Raw genomic sequence first — 21,932 nt, 5'->3', positions numbered from 1 at the left:
GCCACTCAAAATACAAACATACCTGCAAATTGAATGCTTTTCCAGTTAAATTGTTGTTTGTAGTTGGTTGTCACTTAAGCCACTCTCTCTAATTTCATTTCAATTAGATTATACTCATCCAAATATAATTATGAAAAATAAGGATGTTTGCTAAGCAGAGTTATCTTATTTTCATTCCATTATCCCAAGATAATCAACATAGCCTTGTAGCTAATAATACATACTTACATAAGATTCATCTGTACCCCTTTGTTCAAGCCTTGTTTCTAATGATTTTGTTTTTGTATTGTGCTGCAAAGAATACATTTGGCCGTAAACTTTTGCCTGCATATTTGATTATTACCCTAGGATAAATCCTGGTATCAGCTAGAGGTTTATCAGAAATTTAACATTTTTTTTAAAGTCTGCCTTAGCTGCTTAGCTGGGTTCAGGCCTATCATACTAGCTTACTCAGGAGGCTGAGATGTAAGGATTGTGATTCAAAGCAAGTCCATGCAGAAAACTATGTGAGACTCTTTTCACAAATAAACTACTTAGAAAAATCCAGAAGTATTGCTGTGGCTCAAGTGGAAGAGTGCTAGCCTTGAGCAAAAGAGGCTCAGCTCAAGGACAGCACCCAGGCTCTGAGTTCAAGCCCTGGGACTGGCAAAGAAAAAAAAAAGTCTGTATTGAGTTCCTAAGTTAAAAGTGGTATCTTGATCTTTCCTTAAAGCATGTATTTTTTTTTATTAAAATAAGATTTTTATTTTTTAGTATTACTGGGATCTAAATTTATGGCTTTGAGCTTGATAAACAGGTACTCTTTTCCAAGCCATGCCTCCAAGCCCTTCTTGCTTTGGATATTTTTGAGATAAGTTCTTTTTTTTGGGGGGGGGTCCAGTCATGAGCCCTAACCTCTGAGCCTGGACGCTGTCCCTCAGCTCTTCAGCTCAAGGCTAGCGCTCTACCACTTGAGCCACAGCGCCACTTCCAGCTTTTTTCTTTTTGCTTATGTGGTGCTGAGGAATTGAACCCAGGGCCTCAGGCATGCTAGGCAAGCGCTCTACCACTGAGCCACCTTCCCAGCCCCTTGAGATAAGTTCTTATGTTTTGCCTCACCTGCTCTACTCTGTGATTCAACTATTTACATTTCCCTCACAGCATACATGACAGTTGTGCACCACCACTCCCAAATTTTTCATTTGAGATGATGTTTCATGAACTTTTTTTCCCCAGGCTGGCCTCAAATTGTGATCATTCTGATTTCTGTCCTATGAGTATCTGGGGTCACATTGTAAGCCACAGGTTCACAGTGCGATTACTATTTAAATGTGTGCTTATTGCCATCACATACTTACTGGAGATTATCTTTTGGTGTTGTTTGCCCACTTTGTCTTTGGTCGCCTGAAGAGTTCAAAGAAGTCTCTTGACTTTGATCATTTAGAACTCAAATGTCTTCTAGCTCTCAAGCTCTGAGGAGATCTTGGAACTTAATCAGCTATGGCTCCTCAGTAGTTAAACAAGCCTTGTGATGTTTTCCCTTAAGAATTCTTAGCCTAGTATTTCACAAGCATGTCTGGTTATGTGAACTTTTGGATATTCTCTCTTCTCCACCCTTTTTTTTTCTCCCACCCTTTGTCTCTTTCCCTCCTCCTTCTTCCATTCTCCTCTCCTTCTTTTCTTACATATTTTTTCTTCTTTCACATACTTTTAAGTTTTTTACTCCACAAATTCCTGATGCCTGAACCTCCCCAGTCTCATTCTTCTCAAAGACTACTTTGCTCTTGGATTCTTTCTCCCAACGCTATAGTCAGAAAAATGCTTTTCAAAGCATTTTTTTGTTTCCTTGTCCTTTAGGGATTACAATAGCCTATCTATCATCCAGTGGCTTAAGACAACTGTTCCTTATAGTTTGTCCAGTTTCCTAGATATTTTCAATGGGAAGATACAGTCAGTATCAGTTATCATCATCGTCAGCAGAGAACAGTTTTAGCTCCATAATTAACAGCCAGTCTTATTCTCCAGTACTTCAGACCTCAGTTTCATTCCTCCTAGATAGAACATAGAAAGTACTGATTGTAAGTTGACGGTGGATGGAGACTGACAACTCAGTTTTGTGTAGCTGGAACAGGAGTGTAGTTGGATTGCTTGTGTGGCACAAAGCTAGAATGAAGAGCGTGGTCCTCACCTGCCTTCATCTTGCCCTGAAGTCTGTGCATCAGTTTATAATCAATGAAGGCAGATTTTTGTTTTTAAATGACTTAACTTTCCACCCAATTCCAATGTCAATCACTACAAGCAAATTTATTAAACTGACATTCCTCAGTTCTTCTTTTAGAAAGCCAAGTATACTGAAGTTAAATAACAGGTTGCTAGAACAGGCATCAACTAATGATTATTTGAATGTTAGATTCTGGAGACTTATTCTTGTCATTTAATTGATTGAATACCTGTTTGGCAAGAAAATTTAGAGAGCTATTAATTCATCACTTTGACACCTATTATTTGAATATATCCAAATTAAGTCATTTTATTAGTTCATGTTCCTCCCCTAACTATTTTAATTGCCTATAATAAGTGAACTAAACATTTCTACCTCTTAAAATTTCCCAAAGCAGAAGGCTACAGAACATATTACAAATGGGAAAAAGCCTTTAACACCTTAGCTGAAATACTGACCTGTTATAAACACCTTATAAAACACAAGAGATTTGTATCCTGCAATAGAAGTGACATTGCAGTACACTTTTATTCTAGAGACATAAATAGTGATGTTATTAAGAAAACTGTTTCTTTTTCTTTTTGCTTTTGCTTTCTTAGTAAACTCAGGTGATACTATAATGTGAGTCCTGGCATTTAATTTTATTTTGTTTTAGAGGCTTAAGGCCAGCAATGACTGGAAAAACTGAAGAACTCATAGTGTTCTTCCACATTAGCACAAAATTTGTGGGGCAAGGTGGGGTACTAAAAAGAACAGGAGACTAAAGTAACCTTGGTTTTAACTCCAGCTGACAATAACTTTCAGGCTTTGGTTGAAATATATAGTTCATTCATTGTCCTAACGTGAATAAAAAGGAATTTCTTCTCACCACAACTGACTCTCTTCACAGAGAATGAAATTGTCCTAATGGGAATTGAGTAGTTCACTCACTGGAGATGAGAGCTGTGTTCTGTGGGCAGGGAAGTAGTTGTGGGTTTCTGTGGCTTAGTTCAGTGATTCTTACTTAATACTTAGACCCAACACTGCTATTTTGGCTATCTTATTTCCTGAGTTTTACTTACATTTATTCTCTGGGATTTTTTTTTTAATTGTGAAAATACCATACAGAGGGGTTGCAATTACATGGGCAAGATAATGAGTATATTTCTTATCAAGCATTGTTGCCTCCTCCTTTGTTTCCCCCTTCCCATCCCTTCCCATCTCCAGCCCCCCCTTCTCTGTGATCTTATTGCTTAAATTTACCTGCCATAACATTTACTTTTTTTTTTAATGGTATACAAGACTTTAAGGTAATCACCAGCATGACTAAGTCTCAGGACAATGAACATCTCCTCTCCCCACCCCCATTTCTCTCATTCTCCCCCTTTGTTATCAGGACTCCCCAAGCTCCTAGTCCCTGGTGACTATTAAGGTGTTCCTTCTTTTGCAGTGTCTTTCCCATATGTCTCCTAATAAAATAAAAGGAATTTATTAACATGATAAATTTCAAAGGTGAACTAAAGATGACCTTTCAGTATCAGATATTCTGATCTTCTCTCTTCACAATTCTCAAATAGAAAGCATTGATACTGTAATCTACTCCAACATGTACAATTTAAATAATCAACACAATCCTGTGATGTGCATCATATAAGCCAAAAATTAAATACCAGCAAAAAATATACAGTGGAATTCTATGCCTCCATCAGAAAGAATGACACTGACTCATTTGTTAGGAAATGCAAAGACTTGGAAAAAATATATTAAATGAAGTAATCCAGACCCAAAGAAACATAGGTCCCATAGTTTCCCTCATTTGTAATAATTAGTATACATCTAGGATAATTATATCAGATGATCAGAAAAGCTCAAAAGCTCTGTACATATGACCATATAAGATGATACTAAGTGAAATGAACCCCAAGATATGGACACAAGAGGTCTTTCTTTGTTGTTGTTGTTTTTAGTGTACCATGTGATTTTTTTGTTTCCTTTGTATGTTCTTCCCCCTAGGGTATATCCCTTGTTGTCACGTACTTTGGTACCCTGCATCTTGTATATATACAAAAAATAAAATACCTAGGAGTTAAATAAAGAAGTGAAGGACTTCTACAATGAAAACTTTAAAAACCTGAAAAAGGAAATCAAAGCAGAACTTAGGAAGTGGAAAAACCTCCCATGCTCCTGGATTGGAAGGATCAACATTGCGAAAATGACAATACTGCCAAAGGCTAGTTACAAATTCAGTGCGATACCTATCAATATTCCAACTTCATTCTTCAATGAAATAGAAGAAGCAATCCAAAAATTCATATGGAACAATAAAAGACCCCAAATGGCAAAAATGATCATGAACAGAAAGAACAGTGCTGGAGGAATACCAATACCAAATTTCAAACTCTACTACAAAGCCATAGTAATCAAAACAGCTTGGTACTGCCACAAGAACAGACCTGAGGACCAATGGAATAGAACTGAAAACCCAGAAATGAACCCACCTATAGCTACCTAATCTTCGATAAGGGAGCTGAAAAAGTAGAATGGAAGAAAGACAGCTTCTTCAGTAAATGGTGCTACCAAACTGGTTAGTTTCCTGTAGAAAACTAAAGCTAGATCCTTATATATCACCCTGCCCCAGAATCAACTCCATATGGATCAAATACCTCAGAGTCAAAGCAGACAGCCTGAAAACATTACAAGAAAGAATAGGAGAAACACTAGGTCTCCTCTAGCCATAAAAGAAATTTAAATCAAAACAACATTGAGATTCCACCTCACCCCAGTTAGAATGGCTATAATCAAGAACTCTAATAACAACAGATGCTGGAGGAGATGTGGCCAGAAGGGAACCCTACTGCATTGTGGGTGGGAGTGTAAACTTGTTCAACCACTTTGGAAAGCAGTATGGAGGTTCCTCAAAAGACTCCACATAGAGCTCCCCTATAACCCAGCAATCCCACTTCTGGGCATTTACCCAAATGATCACAAACAAGGCCATACTAAGGCTTCCAGCACAACTATGTTTATTACAGCATTATTTACCATAGCTAAGATTATGGAACCAACCCAGATTCCCCTCAGTAGATTAATGGATAAAGAAAATGTGATACACACACACACACACACACACACACACACACACACACACACAAACACACACACACACACACACGGAATTCTGTGCCTCCATCAGAAAGAATGACATTGCCCCATTTTGTTAGGAAATGGAAAGACTTAGAAAAAATTGTATCAAGTGAAGTAAGCCAGGCCCAAAGAAACATAGGTTCCATGATTTCCCTTATTTTCAATAACTAGTACATGTGTAGGATGATGTTAAGCGAAATGAACCCCAAGATAGGGACACAAATATCTTTTTTCTTTCTTGTTACTGTTTCTAACATATTTATAATGTACTATGTGATTTTTTTTTGTTTCATTGTATGTTTCTCCCCCATGATATAAGGCCTGTTTTCACTGTATTTGATGTCAGTGCCCAGAATCTTGTATATATAGTTCTCTAAATTGGGGAGGGGAAGGGAAAAAATAAAATGCTTAAATAAAGATACTGGTTGACCCATTGTAACAATGAGATGTACAAAACACTATGTTGAAAACGAACTTTACAACTTCAGCCAGGGTGGGGGGTAGTTGTGAAGGTGGGAGAGAAGGGATGGTAGGGGGAAAACAAAGGAGAAGGCAACAACGCTCAATAAGAAATGTACTCATTACCTTGTTCATGTAACTATAACCCCTCTGTACAGCATTTTTACAATAAAAGACATTAAAAATTATCTTCGCTATTTATCTGAATGAATACAGTAACATTATATGGCACTGTTTAATTTAAATTCCAGGGCAAGATGTCTAGGAAACTTGAATATTCTCAAGAATGAGTGCAATATTCAATTCCTCCTCGTCCTCCTCGTCCTTGTCCTCGTCCTCGTCCTCCTCGTCGTCGTCGTCGTCCTCCTCCTCCTCCTCCTCCTCCTCTTCTTCTTCTTCTTCCTCTCCTCCTCCTCCTCCTCCTCCTTGTTCTTCTCCTTCTTCATCATTTGCAGGGCTGGAACTCAGGGCCTGTCCCTGCGTCTCTTTGTACTCAAGGCTAGTGCTCTAACACTTGAGCCACAGGGCCACTTCCTTAATTCAATTCTTAATAAAAATAAATAAATTATAGACCAACATCCTTGAAACATATAGTTGCAAACATCCATAACAAAATACCAGCAATCAACTTCAGCAGCACATAAGAAGGATCTTATAGCATGACAAAATATGCAATAAGGGTTATCAGTAGGCAATAAAGGCAAATTCTACAACATATGAGCTCATTGGAATAAGTTTTTAATTATTGAGACAATGCTTTTTTATTATATGGGAAGAATGGTTAGAATCACATCACTTGCTTTGAAATCCTCCTTGGTACTGCATGGGTTGTATGACTGATGAAGACACTCACATTGTGTATAAATGAGAAGCTTTCTATTACACTATCCAAAGGCAGGGCACAAACTCTTGAGGATAAGTTACCTGACTCTATATAAATCAGTGATAAATGAGGGCAGTCTGAGAACAATCAAACTTTGGAAAGAACCAGTAACTTAGGAGAAGCCATTTTATTTTTTTAGCCATTTTGGATCCGAAGATTGCATGACCTCAATAATACATGAACTCAAATACTCATGAAAATCCTATGACATTTCAGGCATGTGAATACATCCCTTATACTAATCTGAGTTAAATCATCAGATCAAACAAATAGTCCTCAAAGTTAAAAAGATTATTCCATCCTATGAAGGCATTCTAAACTGTTTTCCTATTTCACTAATATTGGGAAAGAAAATTCTTTTCCTATCATAAAAATAGAGAATATCTGATGAAATATCATGGAGATAAATCTTCCATGCAAGCATTAATGATAGGACTGTGATTGAGGCTAACCTGGGCAAAAGTGAGATGCTATCTTACATAGAGATCATACACATCCATGTCAGGAAACAACAAGGAAAAACAAAAAATAATGGATCTGACTTGGGAATGACAAGATATGTTAGGTTGCAATGCCATCATTTGAGGAGACAAGAGGAAGAATGTTGCATGGGATGAAAAGGACTTGAGCTGTGCTGTGCTTCAGTAATGTGATGTGCTGAAGAGATGCCAGCTCAGGGAGGTGACAACTGCTTGCTGTGGGAGAAACTAAAGCACAAGAGAAAATTTAGCTACGATTCCATTATATCCAGCCCAGGACATGGTGAATTCCTTATTTCGCCATACCTTATATGCTCCACACTCATATGCCACCTACCACTAATCACTAAGCTATATCACTTGTCAGATTAGCCCTGAATAGTGTCATAGTTAATGCTTGTGTTCATGGAACACTTACTCAGTAGCTAATACTAAGTCACAAAGCTAACTTCCTCACCTCCCTTTATCTCATCATCCAGGCATTGTATCACTTCACACCATTCACTGAAAAGGGATGAATGCAGTGCAGTGTGTATGTGTGTGTGTGTGTGTGTGTGTGTGTGTGTGTGTGTGTGTGTGTGTGTGTGTGTGTGTGTGTGTGATAAATAGGAGTTAAGAATCTCATGGAGTTCCTTCTTGGGCTTGCTTTGAACCATGATCCTCAGATCTCAGCTTCCTGAGTAGCTAGGATTGCAGGCATGAGCTATCAGCACTTGGACCAATACAGTATTTTTTAGATCATCACATTATTTTTTATTATAGCATATTATTATAATTATTCTGTTTTATTAATAGTTACTATTACTCTCTTACTAGAATTAATAAATTAAACTTTACCATACGTACGTACGTATAGGAAAAATCACAAACAATATAGGGCTCAGTACTAGCTACAGTTTCAGGCGTCCACAGGAGTTCTGAGAATGTTTCCATACGAACAAGGAAGGGCTACTGCATTTGCAGTTCTTAGCACACTCTTCCATAGCCAGCTCCTAACCTATCCTTTTAAGGAAGCATTATGTACTGGAAAATAAGCGATAGAATTTTCAAATTAAATGAAGTCAGTTTGTAAATAACTCCTAGTACACTGTGTTCCATTTTTTTCTCATGCAGAAAATAACTGTTGCACCTGTTCCTTCCCTCCCCATGACCGAACACCAACAAATCCTGCAAAGAAAACCATTCTTTACTTGTCTCTTTGTTCTCACTGCTATTGCCCTATGTATGGACAACCCTTGTCACCCTCAATTTCTCTTTGAGCTGCAAGGCTGTGCAAAGCAACCTTTACTCTACGGGGGGCTTCCGAAAGTCAGTCTGTGCTTGTGTCTCCATGATGACATTCATTCTTCTCTGTTGTGCATCTTCAGCATTCCTAGGTTACTCTGGGAACTCTTTATGAGCAGGGACTATCTTTTACTTACTTTTCTGACCCCTGTACAATGTGCATACCAAACATTTAGCAAATGTTTTGAATGAACGAGTCGATGAATGAAAATGTTCAGCAGTCCGGACGTCAGATTTCTTCTCTGCCATTTCTAGGTTTTCTACCATATCAGGCTCACTCTTCTGGGCTTCTCATTTTGTTATTCCAATGTTCTGAGGGCTGGGTCACATTTTGTTTTTCCTGTGGTTTCTAGGTCAGTGTCCTGCATATAATGGGCATTTAACAAATCTTTGCTGAATGAATGAATGACTTAATGAAGCTCCAAACATAATTGATGAGAATGAATCACAAAAGGCACGGAAACATAATGTACTGGAAAATAAATGATAGAATTTTCAAACTAAATGAAGTCAGTTTGTAAATAGCTTCTGGTACATTGTGTTCAAATTTTTATCATGTGAAAATAGCCGTTGCCACATTTTTATCCAAATAAAGTTAACATCAGAACTCCAGTTAACATCATAACTCTCTTCTACTTAGAAAAGCTACTTTGATTTCTTCTCAATAACATAACAAACCCAATTTTGCTATTAGATGTGTCTCCTACCGGACAGAAAATATAAACCTGGGAAATGAACAGAAAACAGCCATTCTAAAAAGGAAAAAAATCTGTCCTTACAGTAAGATGGATTACCATTTTCAACACCAGATTCAACTACTGCAGAAAAACCTCAAATTAAATTAGGAGTTGGTCCTTTTCTCTCACCAGAAAGAATGTTGTTAGGGCAGCATTTGATCAATTAGCATTTGATTAGAACATCCTGTAGAGGGCGTCCTTGCACCAAGAGCCATAGAAATTTGAGCAATGCTAAAGGGAGAAAAATCTTCAATTAAAACCACAGGCCCCAAATCAAAGAGAATGTCTATTGTGTTGTGAAATTATTGTCTTTAACCGAGTGGCTGTGGTCTCACAATGGTTAAAGGTTTCCTAATGCAGCAATGTATCATGTAAATGAGTATTTGCTGAGATGAAAAATAATAAAATGTTGGGAAAGAGGTAAACATTTTGTTTTCAAGGAAGAATGGAACTTTGCATGCGAACAGTCTTAAGTATGACTGACTTAGCAGAGTGAGGCATGGTGTCTAAGGGAATGGATGATGAGATCAGACTGCCCGGGATTTGAACTATGATCAACACTGACCAGTTGGATATCTGCAGTCAACTTACTGGAAAAAATGAGTCTTAATTTCCCATTAGTAAAATGGAGCCTAATAATAGCAACTTATTAAAGAACAGTGAAGAGGAACTAAGCACTTCGAAGTATCTTAAAAACGAAGACACTGCAAGTTCAAAAAGTCATAACTGAAACTATTTGTCTAATTTTTTTCTTTTCTTTTTTGCTTTGCAGGTGATCAGCTGGACAAATTTTATAGTGCAGATGTATAATCTGTTCTTTTTCATAATTTTTTGTGGCCTAACCTTTATTCAACTTGAGCCATGTGCACGTCCTGTTTCTCTTCTGTGTTTTCTATTTTCCTTTCCCTTTTGGGGTGTCCACCACTCTACAAAGGACTGTGTAAAATACCATGCCCAACTCCAAATGTCCCTGGGACATTTGTCTGTGGCATCTGGGTGCTTAAAGAACAAAAAGAAGTAAACAAAGTTTCTGGAGTCCAAAAACTTCCTGAGGTCTTTGAAAACCTTTTGCCTGCATTTTCTTTGTAGCAGGAATTAGGCAAGAGGCCTGAATCCTTTGTGTGAGGGTCGGGTGAGAAAGAGAAGAGGTGCTGGGTAATCTAGGCCACGGTGAGCCAACCACACTCCTGCAGAGCTGCCCTGATCTTCCACTCTGGTGCCTGAAGTAGCCAGACACACACACACACACACACACACACGCACACACACACACACACACACACACACACACACACACACACACACACACCATCTCCAATTTTCTTTTCTTTTGCTCAAGGCTAGCACTCTATCACTTGAGCCACAGCACTACTTCTGGCTTTTTCTGTTTATGTGGTACTGAGGAATCGAACCCAGGGTTTCACACATGTTAGGCAAGCACTCTACCACTAAGCCACCTTCCCAGCCAGCCTCTCCAGATTTTCTTAAAAGACCACCAAATGTGAAGGGATTCACGACTTTTAGGGGAGCCCTGTCCTCAGGGGGGTGAGGCACAGATGCCACCTCGTCCCAAGGAAAACTCTTCTCGGCATTGCTGGGCTCCTACGAAGACAGAGTTGGTTGAGTGTCAAGTTCCGAATAAACGAGTCCTACGTTGGCCCCACACGGGCCCCCGCGTCTCCGGAGCGGAGCGCGCCGAGTGTCCGGCGCGTGGCTGGACCGCGAAGCTGAACCGTGCAGAACGGGAGCTGATGCTGGCAGCACGGGAGGAGAGGCAGGGCCCGTCTTTCGCTGGCACTGGGGTACGGAGACTTGGGAGTGTGGACATCACGACCACCTTGATTGCCCGGTCAAGCCCAGCCTTCTCTGTTCACCGGTTCCCGCCCACCCATGCCTCGCCTGGCCGGGGAGTGGGGGGGAGAGGGGAAGCGAGCGACGTCCCGAGGGGGGGGGAATCCCACGAGCGTGCGTGTGTGTGTGTGTGTGTGTGTGTGTGCGCGTGTGTGTCCTCTGCGTCCTCCGGTCACACAGCCCCACCTGGCGCGGGGCGGGGCGGGGCGATCGGGGCCCCGGGCCCCGCCCCGAGCGGCCACCGGCCCCGCCCCGCCCGCACCCCGCTGGCTCCGGCCGGCCCTTCCCGCTCGCTCCTCTCGACGCGGTGTCCGACCCTGACCGCGGGCGCGCCGGGGACGCGCCTGGCACCGCCCCCCCCTCCTCCCAGCCTCGCCAACCCCGCCAGCCTCGCGCCCGCAGCCCGTCCCCTCCCTCCGCCCTCCCTCTCTGCTTCCCTCCCTCCCGCGCACTCCCAGGCTCGCTCGCAAGCACCCACCCCGAGGGCTTACACGTCCGGCCGTCCGAGTGGGATCCGCTCCCAGCCCCGTGAGCCCGAGTCTCCCGCAGACCACGGGACTCCAGGTTCCACCACCGGCGAGGAGGTCGCGGTCAGCGATGGCCCTGAGAAGCGCCTTCCCCGCGGCGGCGGTCCTGCTCGGGAGCATCCTCCCCAGCCTCCTCCCGCTGCCCGCGGAGGCCGGGCAGCCTCCGCAGGAGAGCCTGTACCTGTGGATCGACGCGCACCAGGCCAGAGCGCTCATAGGTGAGGCCCCGCGCCCCGCGCCCGCGCCCGCGCCGCTCTGCGTCCCCGCTCTCCTCCTGGAAGCGGGGCGCGCGTGTCCTCGGTGCGCCTCCAAACTTAAACTTCCGAGGGTCGCTGCGAACCCTCCTTTGAATTCCTTAATTAAGATCTGAAAGCTTATCAAGTTCTCTCCATTAAAAAAAATAATAATAACAGCCCCAAACCATGCTGTGGCCGGTTGTTACTGCCCAAGGTCTTTAGGGGAGTTCAGTGTTGATTTGCATCGTTAACTCCAGACTTGTTTTTTCCTGAACACAAGTGTCTGTTAACATCATCCTTAACTGTAGGGGGAGGAAAGGAACTCTGGCAGGTGCTCAGACGGGACCCCCTACTATTCTTTGGCCTTCTCCTCCTTCTCTCTTCCTCTTCCTCCTCCTCCTCTTCCTCCTCCTCCTCCTCCTCCTCCTCCTCCTCCTCCTCCTCCTCCTCCTCCTCTTCCTCCTCATCCTCTTCCACCTCTTCTTCCTCCTCTGCCTCTCCTCTTCCTACTCTTCCTCCTCCTCCTCGTCCTCCTCCTCCTCCATCTTCCTCCTCTTCTTCCTCTTTTCCTCCTCCTCTTCCTCCTCCTTCTCTCCTTCCTCCTCTTGCTCTCTTCCTCCGCCCTCCTCCTCCTCCTCCTCCTCTTCTTTTTCCTTCTAATTTGAAATCTTTCAAGTCCAGCTGGTTTGATGGTTTTGTCTATTATTTAAAAACAGGATTTGAAGAAGATATCCTGATTGTTTCCGAGGGGAAAATGGCACCCTTTACACATGACTTCAGAAAAGCACAGCAGAGAATGCCCGCAATTCCTGTCAATATCCATTCCATGAATTTTACCTGGCAAGCTACAGGGCAGGTAAGTTGTGATCATCAGCGAGTGGGGGAATGTATCCCTTCAGCTTTTTTTTTAACTTCTTAATGACAAATAGAAATAATAGTGCATAGTGTGTAGTATGATAAATTTACTGTTTTCAAGAGTAATTTCTCCTTTGGTTACCAAAACAATAAAGAATCAATTTTGAAGTATTTAAGGTTGTCACATAAGCCAAGCAGCAGTGGCTCATGCCTGTAATCCTAGATACTCAGGAGGCTGATATCTGAAGATCATGGTTTGAAAGTAGGCAGGAAAGTGGGTAAGACTCTTATTTCCAGTTTACCACCAAAAAGCTAGTGGTGGAAGTGGCTCAAGTGTAGAGGACTAGGCCTTGGGTGAAGAAGCTAAGGGATAGCACATAGGCCCCAAGTTCAAGCCCCAGGACTGTTACAAGATTAAAAGTTGTCACATAAATGATTCTCAACAGAAAAAAGTGAGCAATGGCCGATTGCTTACTATTTTGATAAGACTAAGTGTCTTGAGGTTGCTGAAGATATAAGGATCTCAATTACCAATAATACTGTCTTTTTATATTCAAATTTAACATAGCAGTTAAAAGACTCTTTTCCCATAGTATCTACTAATCAATTGATGTCATTCATGCTTTACAGCAAACTTTCAAAGTCTATAAGTATATTTGACATCCTATCATCATATGTTGAATGTTACTCAATGAAATGTGGATGCTATCTATTTCTGATAGGCCATAGACTATCATATTAAATGCTATATGTCACATTCAAATGCTACATAAAAATAATGCAGCCTAATGATGTTTTAAGTTACCATTTAAAATGCTTCCTATGGAACATTGACAACCACCATCTATTTTTTTTTTTATTGTGAGAATACCGTACAGAGGAGTTACAATTACATGGGCAAGATAACGAGTACATTTCTTATCAAGCATTGTTGCCTCCTCGTTGTTTCCCCTTCCCATCCCTTCCCATACCACCATCTATTTTTATAAAGCATTCCTTCTATTCCTTACCACATAAGCATCTTTTATGTGTTACCTTAAAAAAAATACTTTCAAGGGTAACAACCTCAGACAAGAAATGTACTTATTACCTTACTGATGTAACTGTAATCTCTCTGTACAGCATCTTTAAAAGAAAATAAAATTTAAGTTAAAAAAGAACTAAAAATACCTTCAAGAAGTTGTACGAAGGGGTTTCAATTCAACATATAGTTTATTAGTACAATGCATCTTGGTCAGTATCACTTCTTCTATCCATCATTCTCCATGATCTCTCCCAACTCCTCCTATACATCGTATACATTTTCAGAATAATATAAATGGCCTCTTATTTTGGAAAGAAAGGGAGAGCAAAATATTTATGTGAGTTTAGCTTCTATGGTGCAATTGAAGAATAGACCCAAGAGGACAAATGGTAAGTAATAAAATCTTTTGCTCATTAGTTGTTAAAATGTGTCCACTGTGAAAATCATTATAATTATAATTAATGTCACATTTTCAGGGTTTTTTTTCCTTTATTTTCTAACTTCTGAGATGGCTATTTTCAATAAGAATGTGATCAAGAAAACACTTTATAAAAAGTAACTATTTGAAATTGAGAAACCCCTTTGTTTCCTACTAATTGCCTGTTATGGCACAGGCATGACCATTTTAGCTCTTTCTTTTCCCCCCCACTTTATTTGTTCTCCTTCTCTCTGTTTTTAAAATTCTCCTTCTGAAATAGATCAAATCCAGACCCTTCCATGCTTCCATTGCTCTGTGGTTTAAAAAAATGATGTTTTGAATAAAGCATGGTGTTTTGGATCCACTGAAATTCTTGACAGAAAGGACATAAATTCAAATACACCATTATGCAGATGAGCCACCGAGGCTTCTGTGTGAGGCCCTTTCCATAGGTACTTTATAAACAATTAAGTCTGGAATATTGTGAAACTGGTAATAAGTCAATGGGTGGCTATTTCATGATCTCTTTTTCTTTTCATCTGAGTCTTTACTTGTGGTGGACCATTTATTAGATGAGTGAACAATAATCCTATAATTTTAATAAAGTGTTTTGACCAAATACTTATGAACCCATCTAAAGCATCAGAAGGAAGCTTGGATTGGACCTTACTAGCTAAAAGAATTTGGTAGCTATAAGAGACTGAAACTACCAGTAACTCTTTTCTTTATTTTTCTATTCTTTGTGTTTTGCATATGACTTTGTCTTCTAAAGAATGGACTTTGGAGCAAAGGCTTCCATTATTGCTTTCTAACATAAGCATGTTTGCAAATATCAGTACATTGTTGAGTAAAAACCGGTGTGGCATATCAGACAATCTCAGAAATGTGCCTTGTAGGGGATTAGAGAAAATAGTGGGACTTGGATGAAAATGAAGTGTTTTCCCCTCCTGCTTAGGTGTTGATCATGGCACATGAATTATCTCATTAGACAGGACAAGGTTAGCACTTCCATTAAGTCCTTGTTTTTTTATGTTCAGTCTCCAAGGAGAGGTAATCCCAGGTAACAATATGAAATTTGATGTCTAATTTTTCTTCCAGGAGAAAGTAGAAGTGGGGTGGGGGAGAGCATAATGTGGGTAGGTGAATCTACACAATGACAAACAGCAGCATGTTTTTAAATCTTATTTAAATATGACTCACTTTACTCACTAAAATTATGTGATTCCAGCACCATAAGGTTTGAAATGCCAGGAAATTTTGAAGATGGGAAAAATAATGACTTCAATACCAATTAAGTATTTTGAAAGGCACCTGTGCCTAAAGCCAAACCACATCAAAACATTGACATGGAAAATGAAAAGTTGATTCCATTACCTACTTATTTCATCTGAATGATATTAAACACCGAAGTGCTTCAACAATGCATCAACAAAACATATATCAGATTAAAGGCCTTTTAAACTTTATATTTTAGTTTAGCAACATATGAACAAAGTTAAAATAACTTTAGGGTTAAAGATATAGTAGAAGCAGTAAGGTGTTACTTACTTCCAATAAAGTATTAGTCCAGTAGCCCAAAGTGTGCTGGAGGGCATTTAAAATATACCTTCTAGTCTACGTCAGACAAGTGCAAATAGAATATACAATAAGATTCAGTCCCTTGCCTCAAGTTGGATAAATCTTTTGGAAATGGTTTGAATATGTGGAAAATTATTAATTCACAGAGATTCCTGTACCAATTTGATCTGGATGTGCAAAAGGCTTGCAATAAATCATTTGAGTGGGGATTTTTATTCCCAGACATAGCCTAAGGAAATAACCTTGAAAATTCTTCCTTGTGCTGTTTATAAAAGTGAACACAAGAACACAATTTGCAGCTCCAGCAATAGTAAACAGTGTCAAGACTATTCTAAGAGATCCATTTGAGGCCAAGGGAAAATGTTCATGACAAATCAAATAGTCTATCATATGGTATATTCTGATTGAGCCCATTAGAAAATCATCTGGCAGGCCTAAGAAAAATTATCTGATCAAAATGTGATCCTCCAAAGTGTAAACACTGGTTCCACCTACATATATTGCATTCTGTCAATGAGTGCATATTGATTTGTGATTTGTCACTTTAAAAAGCACTGCCATACACATTAAATGTGTATAACAAGTTACATGAGTCAAACTGTATGATGTTCTGTATTATTTAAAATATTATCAATATTTGTTATCTGGTATCTTTTTTTTTTTCAGCTGTAGGGCTTGAACTGGGCATTGTCCCTCAGCTCTTCAGCTCAAGGCTAGCACTCTACCACTTGAGCCACAGCGCCACTTCCAGTTTTCTGAGTGGTTTATTGGAGATAAGAGTCTCACTGACTTTCTTGCCCAGGCTGGCTTTGAACTGCGATCCTCAGATCTCAGTTTCCTGCATAGCTAGGATTACAGGCATGTGCCACCGGTGCCTGGCATCTGGTATCATTTTTACACTACATATCATTCAACATAATGGCAGGAAAAATTGGTTTTCTTGGGTGATCATCTCTATGAAGACCAAAGATAGATTTCACTAAAGTTTATCTGGTTTTTCACTCTGTGTGTGTGTGTGTGTGTGTGTGTGCACGTGTGTGTGTGTGTGTGTGTGTGTGTGTGTGTGTGTGTGTGTGTGTGTGTGTGTGTGTGTGTGTGTGTGTACTAGGGCCTGGGCACTGTCCCTTAGCATTTTTTGATCAATACTGGTGGTCTACCTCTTAAGCTACAGTTCCACTTCTGACTTTTTTTTTTTTTTTTTTTTTTTTTTTTTTTGTCGGTTGTGGGGTTTGAACTTTCGGCCTGGGTGCTGTCCTTCAGCTCAAGGCTAGTGCTCTACCACTTGAGCCACAGTGTCTCTTCTAGTTTTCTAGTGGTTTATTGGAAATGAGAATCTCACAGACTTTCCTGTCTGGGCTGGCTTTGAATTGCAATCCTCAGATCTCAGCCCCCCGAGTTGCTAGGATTACAGGAGTGAGCCACCAGTGCCCAGCCACTTTTGGCTTTTGGTTAATTGGAGATGAGAATTTCACAAATATTTCTGCCAAGGCTGGCTTCAAGCTGTAATTCTCTGATTTTAGCCTCCTGAGTAACTAGAATTAAAGGTCTAAGCTGTAAATGTCTAACTTACTGGTTCATTTGAAGGTTCTCAAAACCTTACTTTAGAAGGCTTTCATATCTGAAACTATTCTACTTTGTTCTCTTCCTGAAATTTTCTTTAAAAAAAATCATGGACAATTTTGCCACTGTTGTATATCTTCATGTAAATTACTCTAATTCTGCCATGGTTATTTTCAAGGCTTTTAGATGAGAGTTTCTTCAATAGAGGCTTAGGCTAAAAGACTCTTTTAGTCATGAAAGGCAAATACCCTTTATTATTGTATACAACTTTTAAATCATTGATGTTTTTCAATGTGACATGCCTTATTCTTTTCCCCTAAATTTGGCAGAAGCAGGAACCATGAGCAACCATTTTTGTTTCCTAAATTAGGCACTAATTAAACATTTTATTTGGAAAATAACACTTCCTAAAACCAATAGCTTTCAAGTAAAAATTTAATGAGAAGTTTTGTTAGACAAATCTGAATTCTAACTTTAGGACACTACTGCTGATTTCCAGATGAGCTAGTTTGGTGTAAGGCCAAAGTATTCTATTTATATAGGTCTTATACATAGATCTTTATTCATAAAGACCATGTAGATTTGATCTTATGACTATAATGTGTTTTGTCACCTGCAGAAACATGCTGATACTGTGAATCTGTTACTTAGTTATGAGGCATGTCTTTAAATGTTGCCTTTTTTTTTTAAGCGGTGGAGATGGATTTATGCTGAGCCAGCTATACTAATTTTCCATCTTCCTTTCCATTCTCCTTGAGACCAGAAGCCTGGGATTTCTGAGCTAGATGGCAAAGGTTGGGGTAAATTGATTAGTATGGCATAAAAATTCTCTGGCAAAGATAACCAACCAATATTCACTTCAAATCTACCACTCTAATTCCTAAGCAATGTCTAGCCATCTGAACCAACTCCAGATCTTAGCAAAAGCCTTTTCTGATATATAAAGTGTAGAATTCTTGCAACCACTAGAAGTCAGTGGTGCAGCTTTATTCTTTTCAATTTCAAGATGCCTAAATGCTAAATTTCAAAATGTTTCTGTGGATACAGGAAAGGAAAAGAAGAGCTGTGTCTGCTGTCCTTGGGAGGTATATGCTGTAGGATGGACTATCATGAAGTACAGAAATTTGCTCCTTTTTCTTTTGTATATAACCCTAAAAATATGAAGTAGGCTGAGGATACAGTGTATGATGTGTGAAACATCTTCCAACATGCAAGGTTAGTTATAAATGAATTTGTGATCCTGACTAGCCCCCTATAGATTAAAAAAAGTCTTGACTATCAAAAACTACCTGAAATAATAGTAATAATAGCAAAGTGTCACATATGAAGAAAGTTTGAGAACTTTGCCTGGAGAATGGTGTCTTTGTGAATGATTCCAGTCAGTACCATCTGAATTCAGCTTAAACGTGAGGAAACTGCCTTTGGAGAGAAAGGAAATACGAAACAGGCCTTTCCTCTGACAGCTGACTCTCATGTTTGGTATTTTTTATTTGTTAAAAAGAACTGAATGGTTCTACTGACATGTTTCTGTAATATCAACTGAATAATCCAATTCCATCACAGTAATGCCCCTAGAGCAGCAGTCTGCTTATTTTCTCAATGTAGTGTTTGATGTGATGTAACCCTGGTCCTATTACATTTTGGCTGAGGTTTGCAATCTCAAGTTTCCCATTGGACCAGTTGAGTTCCGAAGACCTGTATTAAAGTCTCCGCCCCCCACCCCCCACCTTCCTCTCTCCTTTGACAAAAATCAAAGAAAAACAATAGCGGGTGAATTCTAATTTGAGTATATCCTCTCTGTCTTCAAAGGAACTGCCAAATGCCCTTAAACACCTCTTTCCAGTCTGGAAGTTATGGTAATACTTATTATTATTTAAATCCCTTAATTGTACTGTCCAAATTTTTTCCTAATGGAGTTAACGATTGTTTGGGTAGTTATAGCTCAAGTGGTTTTCATATCTTTGCACTCCTGGGGTTTGCCGTCATACTAGAGCATGGTTTTATGTCACCCAATGAAGGAAATGCCTTGTTTTCTGACCCCTGCTCCATGGTTTCAAAGTAGGAATGTGAATATGTTTACATACTGTTGGCATGATATTTTTTTAAAGGAGGTACTCATATCAAAAGGAACAGCTTTAAACCTTTAATGTTTAGATTGTGTTCTACTGTGGTATTTTTGCATTGTGGTGTTGGGGACAGGCCACTGGGGATCAAAGAATAATTCTGCAGAGAGCCCATTTCATTGAGCCAAGCAGGCATGTGCCAGCCATCTGTTGTATCTGTTGATAGAAAACAGCAGTTAGTTTCTCAAACTTTTGCCAGAAAAAAAAAAAAAAGCTTTATTGCTTTGGGGAGATGAGTTACAAGGTACCTTGTAAGCACATCTGGTTCTATGGCGATTTACATGGCATAAATGTAAACTCTGCCATATCTTCCTTCCATGGTGGTGTAAAAGCACATAAACAAACCCTTCACCACTGTCCTCTCTGTTGATTCTTGACTTGAAATACAAACACAAGTATGTTAAATTGTTGTGGTGAAGGAGAAAGATATGACATTCAATAAGGTATTTAACTTTGTATTAAAGTCATTTAACTTACCTATCCCTGATAATGAGTGTTTTCAAGGAAAAGCTTTGGGGATGAAAAGAGTTGAGTAAAAATGGCCTTCATTCTGTTGCCGGAGCACTGGTAAAGGTCTCATCAGATCAGGACTTCTTTTGCTCTAATGATTTAGCCAACATGCTAACATTGCTTAGGAGTCTCTTGGTTATATTTCCATGGACTCTGGCGGATGAGGGCTTTTTCTTCCACACACTGTTTCTCTCTGACTCAAGCATTCAATCTACAGTGAGGCACAGAGGTACAAAGGCAAACTTTCTACCTACTCTAAGGATGCTAATAGCTCAAATGAGGTTAGAAAGTACAGGGTTGACTGAGAACACAAAGGAAGCCACTCTTTCTGCCAGCAGCAGTTCACCAAGCTCCCAGAGCAAGTAGTCTGAATTGATTCCCAAAGGATGAATTACATCAGCCAGAGAGGAAAGTGTTTTCCACATGGAGAATTCAAGACATTCAAATATCTGGAGGTCTTAAACAGTGGGTATTCTTTAAATATTCACGAGAACTTTAAATCTCATCTGGAAAGAAATACAGCTCCATAGAAGGGTATTGAGGTTAAATAATGGAGAAGAGTCTGGGACAGAAGGGTAGAAGGTCAGAACAGCTCACAGTTTCTCCCTTGTGTACAATGAAAAGAATGGACTCAATATCTTTATGTTTAACCAGGGTTGCATTGAGTACATCTTTGGATCTGGGTTGGGTAGACAGCAGCTTCTCCATAGCTGTTATTAATCTCGTCTTTCTTACTAAGCTCCTGGAAGAATCTGTGATATATCTTCTTTTCTATCTCTTCTCTTCCTGCTTCTTCTCCCTTTTTTTTTTTTTTTTTTGTCATGGGGCTTAAACCCAGGGGACCTGGGCCCTGTCCCTGAGCTTTTTTTTTGTTCAGGGCTACAGTTCTACCACTTTGAGCCACAGCTCTACTTCTGGTTTTTAATTGGAGATAAGGGTTTCAAGGACTTTTTTGCCCAGGCTGTGTTCAAACTGTAATCCTCAGGTCTCAGATCTCAGCCTCCTGAGTAGCAGGAGTAGAGGCATAAGCCACTGACACTGCCTTCTCCTCTTCTTCTTCTTCCTCCTTTTGGTGATTCGGGCACAAAGCTAGAAATAATCAATTTAGTTTTCTTAATGGCATAGAGACCTTTGAATAGAACATAAAAGGCAACTTTTATAAATAAGAAACCATACTAATTCAAAAAAGAAGCTGAGCATGATACCTCAAGCTTGTAATCTTAGCTTCTGAAGAAGGGAAGGTCTCAGGAAATCATGTATCAAGGCCAGTCCAGACATTTAAAAAAATGTTGGCAGACTTCATTTCAACCAGTGGCTGAGTGTGGTAGCATGTACCTGTTATCATAACTACAGGGGAAGTACAGTAGATGAGCACAGTGGAATGCACCTGACATGCCCAGAGACACAGGGAAGCACAAATAGGAAGCCTAAATAGGCCTAAAGCAAGGTATTTCCTCAAAAGTAACCCCTACCCGCCCCCCCCCCCACAACAGCTAGAGGTATGGCTCAAGTGGTAGAGTGCCTGTCCCTGCATTCAATCCCTAGTACCACCACCACCACCAAAAAAGACACACAGCGTCTCTTTTCAGCTCAAAAAAAATAGCAACAAAGTCCAATGAAAATACAGAAATTAAGATTAACAAGTGGCCCTTCAATTTAGAGGATGAGAAATTGAACACTGGATATAGATTTAGTTTAAATGTTTATTTAATATGCTTATTTCTTTGAGTATTTGGTTTCTTTTACATTTTATTTTGTTTAAAACTCTAACATCAGAACTCTTACTCTTTTTCCTTATTTTCCTCAAAGACATCTGGATGGTTGTTTTTCTGTGCTGTGTATTTTAGTCTTGTTAAATGTTTGTGGATTGTACATTTTCTTCTTGTTGTGTTTTATGAATGAATGAGATGAGGAAAGCATATTGGAAATTGTCAGGCATCTTTTGAAATCCATTCATCCAAGTAAAATCTTACAGGCAAGTTGAATGCCCTGGGCTTGGATCAGAGTGACAGGTCAGGGAGCACATGCTTAACAACAAGAGAAAACACATCAATATAATCTTTGAATAGTTGCTTTTTGGCCAGA

The 21,932-nt window shown here is 39.8% G+C and overlaps 1 protein-coding gene across 2 annotated transcripts in view; it reads left to right on the top strand.

The window, feature by feature from the left end:
- Nucleotides 1–11,397: 11,397 nt before the first annotated feature.
- The window catches only part of Wif1 (WNT inhibitory factor 1), a 60,267-nt gene continuing 49,732 nt past the window's right edge, over nt 11,398–21,932 (top strand). The window contains exons 1-2 of one of the 2 annotated variants that reach the window (XM_070036683.1): nt 11,398–11,761; nt 12,496–12,635. In XM_070036683.1, coding sequence (XP_069892784.1) covers nt 11,614–11,761; nt 12,496–12,635 — 288 coding nt within the window. In that variant the 5' untranslated portion in view covers nt 11,398–11,613. The remainder of the gene's footprint in view (nt 11,762–12,495; nt 12,636–21,932) is intronic. The other variant, XM_070036677.1, reaches the window with a different exon arrangement.

Source organism: Dipodomys merriami, unplaced genomic scaffold (genome assembly GCF_024711535.1).
Source record: "Dipodomys merriami isolate MVZ:Mamm:240054 unplaced genomic scaffold, mDipMer1.0.p SCAF_10, whole genome shotgun sequence".
Taxonomy (NCBI): Eukaryota; Metazoa; Chordata; class Mammalia; order Rodentia; family Heteromyidae; genus Dipodomys; species Dipodomys merriami.
This window is presented reverse-complemented; position numbering and strand designations above follow the sequence as displayed.